At 43.8% G+C, this 12139-nt stretch overlaps 1 protein-coding gene across 26 annotated transcripts in view; it reads left to right on the top strand.

Annotated features, from left to right (window-relative positions):
• The window catches only part of THRB (thyroid hormone receptor beta), a 404443-nt gene that overhangs the window by 288591 nt on the left and 103713 nt on the right, over positions 1–12139 (top strand). For 19 of the 26 annotated variants that reach the window (XM_054504453.2, XM_064588652.1, XM_064588613.1 and 16 more), the window contains one exon: positions 8865–8928. The exons of the other annotated variants lie outside the window; for them this stretch is intronic. In XM_054504453.2, coding sequence (XP_054360428.1) covers positions 8907–8928 — 22 coding nt within the window. In that variant the 5' untranslated portion in view covers positions 8865–8906. The remainder of the gene's footprint in view (positions 1–8864; positions 8929–12139) is intronic. 26 annotated transcript variants of the gene reach the window in all.

The following is a 12139-nucleotide window of genomic DNA, read 5'->3' as shown; positions in this document are numbered from 1 at the left end:
TGCATCCCAGAATCACTAACTCCAGGAGGAGGGACATATGGACTTATATACACTTTCTGCTCAGAATCATACATTTGAGCCAGCACATTTGAGGAAATATACATTCTAACTTTAACTTAAATATCAGGGAATTTAAAAAAAGAAGAAGAAAATTATAACTACGTGAATCTTTCAGGGGCGTTTCCTTCTTATCTCCCACCTAGATCTGTCCACCTCTGGTCCCGACCTCAACCCTTCCCTAGGGTTCCTGTAGTTATTTTGAAATAACAACTTAAATTCTCATTAATGCCCCAGCCCTTCCTTTATGACTTGCATGTAATGGATTCATTCTTACAAATTTGAACGAATAATTGCTCCGGTGCATTCCTGAAAACCACCTTTATATTTATTTTTTTTATTCTTATGTTAATCCCCATACATTACATCATTAGTTCTAGATGAAGTGTTCCACGATTCATTGTTTGTGCATAACACCCAGTGCTCCATGCAGAATGTGCCCTCCTCAATACCCACCACCAGGCTAACCCATCCTCCCACCCCCCTCCCCTCTAGAACCCTCAGTTTGTTTTTCAGAGTCCGTCGTCTCTCATGGTTCGTCTCCCCCTCCGATATCCCCCCCTTCATTCTTCCCCTCCTGCTATCTTCTTCTTCTTCTTCTTTTTTTTTTTCTTATCATATATTGCATTATTTGTTTCAGAGGTACAGATCTGAGATTCAACAGTCTCGCACAATTCACAGCGCTTACCAGAGCACATACCCTCCCCAGTGTCTATCACCCAGTCACCCCATCCCTCCCACCCCACCCCCCACTCCAACAAGTGTTTGTTTCCTGCGATTAAGAATTCCTCATATCAGTGAGATCATATGATACATGTCTTTCTCTGTGAAAACCACCTTTAAAACAGATCGTTCAAAGGCAAAACCCAGCTGTGCGTGCTGTACTATGCGCAGGACACCTCACAAGAAACCATTGTCTTTAGCAGTAAAGTTCGCCCAAAGGACCTTCATCAAGCAGTATCAAACAGGAACCCAATGAAGGGGAGAATGGAGACAATGTAAAGTTTATGAAGTATCTTTCTGTAGGAACTTTGTAACATAGTCCCCCTTCCCCTCCCCCACCATTTAGCATTTAAGAAGTGATAAACAATTATAACAATATTTGTTAGGAGATCTGTTTTCCTCTTCAAGGAATTTTAGGAGCAAATCAGTCTTCACAACACCTCCTTAGAGAAGATGATTCTTTTTACCTGAGGGTTAAAAATCTGCAAGGAGCTCACTGAGGCAGCAGAGCGTGAGCTCAGTCTGGGCAACCCCATCTCCCTGGGATGTAGATGCTCCCTCTGTCAACAGCTGTCCAGGGTCCGTGGGGGGGGGGGGGGGGGGGGGAGGGGGTCGGGGCGGAGAAAGCGAGTTCTTGTTTGTTGTTGTCTAATTCATCATCAAACACTTTTAAGAAATCAATAATAAATCGTTTGCTTCAGTTCTAATGTTTTATTTTCACATTCTCGTTTGTTGTTTTTCACGCATGTGTCTTAGTGAGTCACCTAACCACAATTATATATTCAAGCATCTGGTGGTTCTGCGTGGTGCCCTCATTCCTCGGGAGTTATTTAATTCTCCTGCCATGATGAATTCGTTTCCAGTCCCTTCAACACACACATGCGCGCGCGCACACACACATACACAGAAGCACACACACTTTATTTTCATTGGCCCAGGGAAGCTACCCTACTCTCCACCAGGTGTCAGTAGAAGCAGTTTTAACAGCTTGCTTTGGCCAACAGGGCCTCTGTTGAAGTTATTTCTCCCACTGTGTCAGACGTTTCCTCAAACCCTCCATCTGCTTCCTCCTAAGAGACTAGCTTCCACTCCGAGAAACGTTCAGAGATGATGGTCCACCTGCAGAGAAAGGTAGCTCGGAGGAAAGTGTGCTGTAAACCTAGGCGGCAATCAAGTTGATTCTCATAAAACTTCTACTGGCTGGTTTCTTCTTCTTGACTTTTCTATCACTACATTATGTGGCTACAAATTGTTCCGAGTTCTATCCAGGGTGACAATAAAGTGAATGTAACAGATGGTTTTAGATTCACAGGGGGCTTTTTTGTTTTAAAGCTCAGTCTGAGCCCAAGAACCCCACTCCTACCACTGCCTACCACCTAGTCCTCAGAGCAGAAAACAAGATTTTATTCAGGCTATGGCTCCAGAACCTAGCATGCAAGCATGGAAGAATACTACCATGGGTCAACATTTTACTTGGAGGTGGATGACCTTGTCCCCACCCTGAGAACATTGACTCTTGACTCTGAATGTCCCCTGTGTCATTCTGTTGATAAGTGGCAGGACCCACACTCTTCCCATGCCACAGTGACTTTGCCTGGGAGAGAGAGAAGGAAAGAGAATGGAAGAGAGAGAAAAGAGGACAAGGATTTGGCATGGACATAAGTTAAAATGAAGAGCAGAAATGAGCCTCACAAAGCAATTGTTGGATATGAATTAAAAGGGGTGGGTGGGGTGGAAGTCAAGGCTAATCATTTTACCAAGAACAAAAAAAAAATCAGCCACGGCAAATTAGGCTCAATTTCAATCACAGATCCTGGTTCTATTATCTCACTCTCCAAACGCAAAACACTTACAGCGACCGCCGAAAATCTCAAATGAAAATTATAGCTTTGCCTTTCAATAGTCATTTGCAGATATCTCCTATGTGGGGCCCTAGTTGCTTGCCCACCATATCCAGCAGAGGAATTCTGTCCCTGCCTTCTGCCCCTAGAGGTGATCCACTCAGACTAACATCTGGGCCACAACACAAGTATGAGCTACTACTTTTTTCCACATCTTTATCACAGCCTTATGTTCCCTTTTAACCAGCCCCATTCCCAGTCTAACTGTGCTGGCTTTTAAAATTGTTCCTCTTATCAATTTTTTCTTACACAAAACTGCCAAATAGGGTTAGTCTTACCAAGTGGAAAAGGTGGATCACAGTGTGGTATGATTTGAAATACACCTTGCCTCTATTCTATTTGAGCTCTTATTACTATCATCATAAATTCAACCATTATGTATTCACTTCACTGGAACCTAGATTTACTATTAAAATGCAAAGGCCTCAGCAAAGGACAGCTGGGGCTGATTTAGGAAGTTATAGAATTGGGGATAAATTCATTTGGGTACCCAACCTTCGTTGTTCTCCATAACAAATTTAAATGACCATGAAAGGTAACCCTGAAAGGGAAGAAAATTCCCAAAAGGTAAAATTAAGTCTGGAAAGGGAAACTCCTGAAGGGAGAGGATGTTCAAAATGGGGGCACAAGTCACCCAATGGAGACCCACACCCTCATTGCCCTCCTTGCATGAGGTGCAGACCACTCTGAAGGGGTGGCCATTTGCCCTCATGCAGCTGTGTTTCCAGATGCCACAGACAGAGTAATGGCAGGGGTGGGGACAGAGTGGGGCAGGGGGCTCTGGCCCCATCCCATAAACTCCAGCAGTGCTCAATGTCCCACAATACCAAATAAACTTAGTAAAAACGGTTGCTTGCCGGTAAACACAACTTCAAGACACAATCCCCAAGCATTGCCCTCCACTCATATGGCCATGACCTCTAAAATCCTTCTATTTAGGAAAAATGGATTATCCATGTTTATTCAATGTCAGGTGAGAGGGTGGGTGTGTCCTTCTTTGAGAGCCTTCCTGGTGTTAATCGTCTCAGCTTAGAGTCTGTGGTAACCTGCCATTCAGGCATCTGACCTTTTGAACTGAATCAAGAGATTTGCCCATCAAAGTTACCCCCACCCTACCCCCCAGTGCACTCATGGCTTCCTTGGACAGCCCATGAAGCACCTGCTCAAGTGTTAACAGATAAGCCCTATATACCTCACTCTTCTGATGCATCAGGCCGCATGATACTCTGGTACCCTCACTCCTGAGAGAGCCAAGGGGAGGCACATTAAGAAAGATGGCCCTGAAAAGGCCACCAACATCCCCCTCAGAAAAGGTTGCTATAAAGACGTGAGGGGGATGTGGGGTTCCCTGTTAATTATATACAGACTGTATAAGCAATGACTCACTGGGTCCACATGGAAAGACTTTTCAAGGGGTAATTTTTACATCTGTCCCTTTAATGTTGACATTTCTATAGGGAAAAAGGAAACACAAGGGGACAAAAGGGTGTGCAGTCTGGGCAACTGCACTGGGGTTTTACAAGATGGAGTTAGGGGTATTCTCTCTGGCCCTAGTCTAATACCAAGACAGGAAAATAGCAATGATCCCGCACAAAGAGGTGCCACCAAAGGGGTTGGCCCCCTGAGGAGTCCTCCTCCACACTGCAGCAGAGTTATCTTCCTCTTAAGGACCTTCCCTAGCTCCCTATTTCCCAAATGATGAAGTCTGAATTCCATGGCAAACCTTTCAAGACCCTTCACCATCTGGCCCCTAACTATATTTGCAGCTTCCTTCTTGGGCACATTCTTTTCCCTCCCCACCTCAAATCATGTATCCTGTGCCAAGATGCTCTACCTTTTGTTCTTTTGTTGATCATGAGCCATACTCTTTATTTTCCACCTGGAAAATATCCTGGCTCATTTTTTAAAGCCAAGCTCAAATGTCACTGTGGGTCCTCCTCATACAGATAGAATTAATCACCCTCTCCTCGGTGCCTCCAAACACATCTTTTATCCATCTCTGGTCAACTCTTCTGCCAGTGAGGTACAGATTTGTTCTTCACCTAAGCCCCGCAGGGGAAGGCAACATGAATAATTCATCTCAAATTATCCAGAGCTTATGATGGTGTCTGATGGAATAAATGGAGTGGCCCTAGACCAGATCCTGGGGTTGGAGGATTCCTCTTTAGCCTCAAGCCTTGCTTCTCTGAAACCCATCTTTCTTCCACCCACAAAGGGATCTACTGCTTGTAAGTCCTGTTCGCTTTGCCCCTGACCAAAAATAGCTTACACTGTTGCAGGATTTCTCTGCCTTTAGTGTCCACGCACCACTTGGAAGAATGAAGAGAGAAAAGACAAAGAGTGGTGGGCAGCAAAGCAAAGTTTATTGAGCAAGCGTACAAAGCTCCCAGAGACAGAGGGGACCCAAGAGGGTTGCCCTTGGAGTTTCTAAGTTGAGGGGGTTTTATGAACTCTTTTGCGGAACTATCTTAAGCAATCAGGGTGTACTGAGTTGGGCCAATCAGGGCTTTGGTCACGTATCTGTCCACGCATTAGGTTAATGTCCACATGCTGATGGTCTTCTTTTGCTGACATCTGAGAGCTTGTGTCTTAACTGCCCCTTTGCCGTGATAGTGACAAATGCTTTGTGGTTAATAGTCTTATTTTAGGACATTTTGCAGAAGTCATTTCTGCAAAGGCTGCAAAGCAGAATGCTAGTGTGGTCCTGTCTAAGCTGCAAAACAGGATGTTAGTGCTGTTTTATCTTAGTGTCCTGACTCCATACTTTCTTGTTGAGGACCCTGACCCTGACTACCTCACTGTCCAACTAACTCCTAACAGCACATCTCCTTTTTATTCTATTCAATAGATTGTATTTGTATCAGTGTATGTCTTTTCCATGAGCTTTTGCATTTTAACAATGATCAAAGCCTACCACCAAAACTTTATGTGGCATCTACAGATGGGTTGGGGGGTGTCCACAAATCCCCTAAAAATGTTTGCCAAATTGTCTACCCATCTTTCAAGGGGAGGGGACTGTAACTTTCATTATATTGTTTGAGTAGACAAGAACACCCCAAACAGTTGAGATCCATAGAGCTAAAGGAATGAAGCTTTAGAGGAGAACTTTAAAGGGAAGCGTGGCATGGAGCAGGCCTTTAGCACATCCCCGGAACCATATCACACACCTGGCACCTGCTTTGTTGCAGAATAAAGACTCTGGTTTTCTCAAGAGAGGCTTAATCTGTCCTGAGAACAAGAGCAGCCCGAGGTCGGGAGAAGGTGCGCCTTTGTGCATTTTCTCCTGCCTGGAGATGTGTACCTTCTTGCACCTAAGGTCGAGCAGAGAAAGTCCCCTGTCCCTTCAGCAGTCCCCAGCAGCATCTCTCCAGCCATCCTCTGTCCACTGACACGCTCAAATCTTTCCACATGACAGCTCCTCAAATATTCGAAGACCGTCCCCTAACCTTCATGCGACTGCTCCCTTTTCTAGGTTCTCTTCCACACTTCTTTAAGATGTGGTTTCCATCAGCCTGGACATTCTACTTGAGGTTTTTTCTTAAAATATAACAGCCCAGACATGGCCCGGCTGTTGTCCTATGGGCTACATTTCCGTCCATGCAGGCCAAGATGGCCTCTGAGCTCACAGTACGTTGCATGGAGCCCAGTGTCTCCCGGAGTCCCTGGACCTACTTCCTACATCTTTGTAATAATTCCATTTGCTTTCCAGTTTCAGAAACTCAATAACAACTTCTCCATCAATTGTATTTTTTTAAATATAAATGCATTTTAGGTGTTTTGGAGGTGAATGCCCATTTTTCCATTCTTCCAAAAGGAACAGGTTTCACCCAAGGGACATGGCATTGGACTGAGAGTTCTAAGTGGGCAGACAAAGGCGCAGCTCCGAGTGATTCTCTGCACCACCTCTTGGCACACCGCATATGCGGCTTGTATGTTTAGTTGCTCCTGGCCAGTAGGCTCTGCCTTCCCAGCCAGCCTGTAAAATGGATTATAAATTCCTTGAGGGCCAAGAGCCTCTATCTTAACCTATTTGTATCCCCGGTGTTTATCCCAGTATTAAATGCCCATATAGCATCCATCCCAGTGTCTTATTATTTCTACTTCCTTAATGTTACTTGAGTCCCTCACCCTCCACTGCCACCATCCTAGTTCTAGTCACCTTCATCTCTCCCCTAGACCTGCCGTAGTCCTCTGACCAGTCTGCTTTGGCTCAGTAGCCATGCAGCTTTAAAAGCTCTGATTAGATACTCAAACTCCCCTTAAAACAGCATTAATTAAAAGAATTACCCAGAGTGGTCCCTGTGCCTCAAGCACAAGCATGAGGAGAAAGCACTAAATCATGACCTGTGGAAAGGCCTAGCGAAGACAAGAGCCTTTGGATCCAGAGTCACCTCCACTGAGAAGCCATTCCAGATCGTCCCAGGTGGAAGTGACCTCTGCCCACTTTGTGACCCAGGTTGCTCTGAAGAGACACTTAAGGGGAAAACTGCATACATTTTTGCATTTTTTAACATGATTCTTTCCCTGTTGGATTAGAAGCCCCTGGTGGAAAGGCCCAGGTGTTGTCTTTGGGCAAAGCCTGGGGGACTGCCTGAGCAGAGTAGGCCATCAATCAGGGCCTCTGGACTGACCGACCAAAGAAATGAATGATTCGTGTAAAAGGAATGTTCTCCATTCCAGTGGAGCTTGCCTAGGAGACTATACTGAGTGCCATTCTCCTCCTCAATTGGTGCTGAGATGCTAAAGCTGTGAGAGGAGCTTCACCTTGGAGGGTCCCAGGACACAGACCACGCAGGGTCTAACTGAAGACTCTTCTCTGCCCATGAGTGGTGGGACTGCTGAACGAATGATGTGCAGACTGTGACTCAGCCCTTCCGGGACGGAGAGCCGCCTTCTAACACATGGCCACCTGACCTTCCTCCTCACGGACCTACTCAGTGAAAGCCTTCACTGAGTTTGTTCCCTTCCCTGACCAACACACACACACACACACACACACACATACACACACACACACTCAGCTTTCTTTATTTGTAAGTTCTTTGGACTTTGTTCTCTCCTTTGACCCCACGACCAGCTAGTGAGCCCCAGGCTCTGGGGGACCTTCTCTGTGTCCACTCCTCAGTACAGAGCACTTCGCTGACCCCACGCTATGTCATAGGACAGCCAGGAAAAGAGGCCCCAGACACCTGCCCACTTTGGACTTTCCTGCAATTATATTATAAAACTCTAGAGGGCATTGAAGGAAAATAGCACTCAATACAACCAAATTCCAAAGTACTATAGCAATAGCAGTCCTAGTATACTATTAATGCTCTAGCAATGATGATCATATAGTAATAGTAATGATAATCATAATCCTAAACGAAAACAGTACTGAAGAGACAAGTTAGTACTAAATTTTGTGGTGACAATATTTTTAAAGCCTTAATCAGATTTTTTCTCTTGTTCCTGTGTACTTTCTACTTTGCACACAATACCTTTCTGTAGGTCATATGCCTATTCAATTGAAATTTTGAAAACAAAGATTTTTTTTTTACTTGATGGTAAAGCAAGAACATAACAGGGATTTTATAGTTATAAAAAGGACCCAAAACTATTTTGACACATTTGTATGAATATTTTATTTTAATATCAGTGTTATCAGTCAAGACTCTTGGTTGCAAGTGGCAGAAACCTGACTTGAACCAGCTTCTATAAACACAGGAACTGTTTCGCTCAGGGAGGATTGAGGAACCAAACCCTCAAAGGGACAGGAGGGGCACAGCTTGGCCTCAGGGAGAGCTAGAAGCAGGGATTGGAGGCCACTGCATGAATCTGAGACTGACCCTCCTCACTTGGAGAAGCAAGGATCTAGACGGAAGATGCTAGTCCATCCTAGCCACTCTTGGGAAAAGCAGCAAGTCAATGTGCTGGCTTGAGATGGAAAAATAGATATGTGATCTTGAATAAAATATTATGTTAAAGACGTATTTATAGAAGGAACCCTAAAATTATAATTAAAACATCTTGTAAATTTACATGTATCAGAGAGCCCACCAATGCTTCAATGTCCCTAGTTGTGAGTTGAGAGTAATGAATTGCCTCAAGCTAATTAATGCATGTGATATTGTTTGAAACAAAAACATTATGGAAAATACAGGTTATAACCTGTGGTATTTTTTCTTGTCTTTTTCTTTGTAGGAGGTGTCAGTGAAAAAAAAGGTCCAGAATGATTACTAACCTATGACTCCCAACAGTATGACAGGTATCTACTTTTTAAAATTTTCTTTGCATGTCTCCATTTTTGTGCCACCTAGAGAGAAATAGAGGGTTTCTAAAAGACCAACCTCAGAGTCTTAGCAACAATTATTTCCAGTATTACTAAATGCAGATACACCCTGTGAATACATCCCGACAAATGAGTATTCATCTTCTTCAGAAACAATGAGATGCATCATCACCAGAAACCTATGGTGAAGAAATGATAATTCACAGTAAAAGGCTAGTTTTTAGCTATCCTGAGATAACCCTTGCACACTAGACATGTTGACTCTTTACATTCACTTAGATCAATATAATAAATGGCTCTACACACTTAATGACTAGAGTCCAGGCACCTTCCTCCAAATGGGCTGTTATTCCATTTAGCAGTAGAGTCAGAACAGAATATGGTTAGATTGCAGCAGCTAAATGAGGTAGAAACTCCTAGCAAGGGACAAAGGAGACAGAATGACCACCAAGGAAGATAAGGTTGCAATAGCATGAATTCTTTGTGCAACACAGAGAGCAAGGGTTGCAAACTCAAAGGCCCCAGGGGCCAGGCAAATAACACTAATGTCAGAAACAGGTTGGGTGTAAGGGAAAACACCACACAAAACTGGAATGCTCAGGTTCTCTCTGAAGAACAGCCATTCCCCCAGTGTAGGTGATCACTGACAAGTAGGGATGAAGCCCAGAATGCCCAGAGATTTCAAATTTTCAAAAGAAGTTGGAAATCCAGATTTTAAATGAAATATTCCCCCTCACAAATATTAGCAACTAATTTATAAAAATGTCAAAGACTCATGGGCCCATTAAAATATGTCTGCTGACTAGAATGAACCAGGGACCATCAGTTTACAATCTCTGCTACCTACCTTCCAGCATAGCACCAAGCCCGTCCCCATTGCTGTGGTTCCCGTGACAGCGGGGCAGACACCCATAGACCTCTGTGTGTCATGGGTACAGCTTGACCTTTGATAATCCATTCATGTCATGACAGACTAAACATGCAGGACAATTTCTCCAAGAATCCATTCCCCTGTAGACCTCAGAAACTGAAGTGACATAAAGCTCCACTCAGCCTTCTGCAAGTTTGGAAGCCTCCCGAGGACCATACACTGCCTCTCTCATCATCACTGCCCTGCCCTTCTACCCACCCACACTGGAACTCTCAGTGCAGCCCAAAAGATGGAGTGCCGGAACAAACCAGAATGATTCACACCAAGAAGTGAGGGCCTCAGAGCCACATCTCATCATTTCCTCCTATTTTTACTCATGAACAGGCATCAAAACATACCCACCCCCTTTCTATTGTGCTGCCAACCCAGCCAAAATCCTCTCCCACTTAAGTCTCACCCATTCTATGTCATAAACCTGGTTGTTCTGTGGAAAATTGGTACAGATCAAGCTTAGCTACATCCTTCATGTCTACCGAAGAGTGGGCATCTCAGCCGGAAGGAATGAAGTATAAGTCTCTGCAGGTGCAGGCCCGTGAGAGCACAGATTTCAGACAGCAGCAGGCCACCCTGCAAAACCTAGAGAAAGTGCCCCCCGCCCCAATACGGAATGGTGTGGGATCAAGCGCAGCACGGGGGTGCTCTATACTCCATGATCATCCGCCCACTAGAGAAAGGCCTCCAAAGATACAATCTCAAAGAACATGCCCATCTGAGATGGACCAAAGTGTCAAAGCTTGGTGTAAAAGTGGGTAACACCATTGGTTTCTCTTGCCCTGGGGTTGGTTCCAGATAGAGTGCAGAAGTGAGCATCCATCCCAGGTTCCTATAGAACAGGGGTCAGCAATTTTTTTTAATGAGCCATAAAGATCTCTGGCATTGCCAACTACTCAGATCTGCCCCAGTGGCAGGAAAAGCCATGGACTGCACACAGACAAATGGGTTGTGTGTGTTTTAACTAAACTTTATTTACAAAACAGGCAGCAGGCCAGCTTGCACCCAAGGACTGTAGTTTGTGGACCCCTGGTCTAGAGTCCAAGGTGTCCAGACCATCTTATTGTTGAGTAGAACGCCCAAGGCCAAGTCAGCTCATCTCCAGGACTGAGCTAAGAATCCAGGCTTAGTCCAAGACAATTCTAAACCGAGCCAGCTTTTCAGCTGATTTTGTAGAAGCCAAGATCCTTCCTTGCATACTGAGCTGGAACTGCAGGTGCCTCCCAGTGGAGGAGGGAGTTTTTGCTTCCCAGCATTTGCTTCCTAGTGTAGAAACTAACAGTTGTTTGCTATTTGCAAAAGAAATCTCTTCCATACACACATAATGCTCAGTGCATGTTAATGGACTCAGCTGAGAAAATTATTATGTTAGGCTCCCTTGTTTGTGGATGAAATAAAACAGTATCCTTTTCCCTCTCTCTTTTGTTGTGATCTCAGGCTTTGTGTTTATTTTAAGAAACCTAAAGAGCTTCTTTATTATCGAAGACCATAATAAAGTTGTAAGCCATCGGAACTAAGTGCTTGCTTTAGGAGCATAATTTAAAGGGCAAATATGCGTATTTTCTTCTTTGAAAAACATAATAGGTAATATTACTGTTATGCAATACCAGCTATCAATTAGCCTTTATGAAAATAAAACCATTCTTTAAATGAACAGGAACATTTTTTCCTAAAATGTTTTCCTAAAAGCTATTTTCCTAAAAGCAAGCAGACCAGCATTATCAGATAAGAGCCACGTTGTTGGTATGCAGTCTCTTTCAGCCAGAATGCTTAATAAATTTGTATGTTTTGGATTAACTCAAATGGAAATTTGGTTATCTTTCTGGGGTTATTTAATATCAGCCACAATGGAGTCAGGTCTTGCTAAAATTTTCTTGTTGCTTTACTCTACCTAGTTTGAAATTAGGACTGTATGAAATCACTCATTGAAAAATACTGATTCTTAATGGAGAAAGTAAGAAAGTGTCTTAATATGGTATTTTATTAATCTGGAATTAAGCAGTGCTTCCTAAGTAATCTGAGGGGAATTCTGCTAACATTTATGGCATTATAATGAGCTCAGTTTTGCATAAAACCATGAATCACTGCATTAGGGGGGTTTGTTCCAAGATATGAATACCTAAAAGTTCAAATATGAAAGTTAGAGGCTTTTGGCCTTGGTGGAAAAGAAAACTAAGAATTCAGACTTCTCCACATGTGCCTGAAGAAGCAGAAACAAGGATCTGTTGTTTGCACTGAAACTGGCTTTATGAAATTAGGATATGA

This window comes from Mirounga angustirostris, unplaced genomic scaffold, assembly GCF_029215605.1.
Source record: "Mirounga angustirostris isolate CCGP_5_RB_7025 unplaced genomic scaffold, mMirAng1.0.hap1 SCAF_1, whole genome shotgun sequence".
Taxonomy (NCBI): domain Eukaryota; kingdom Metazoa; phylum Chordata; class Mammalia; order Carnivora; family Phocidae; genus Mirounga; species Mirounga angustirostris.
This window is presented reverse-complemented; position numbering and strand designations above follow the sequence as displayed.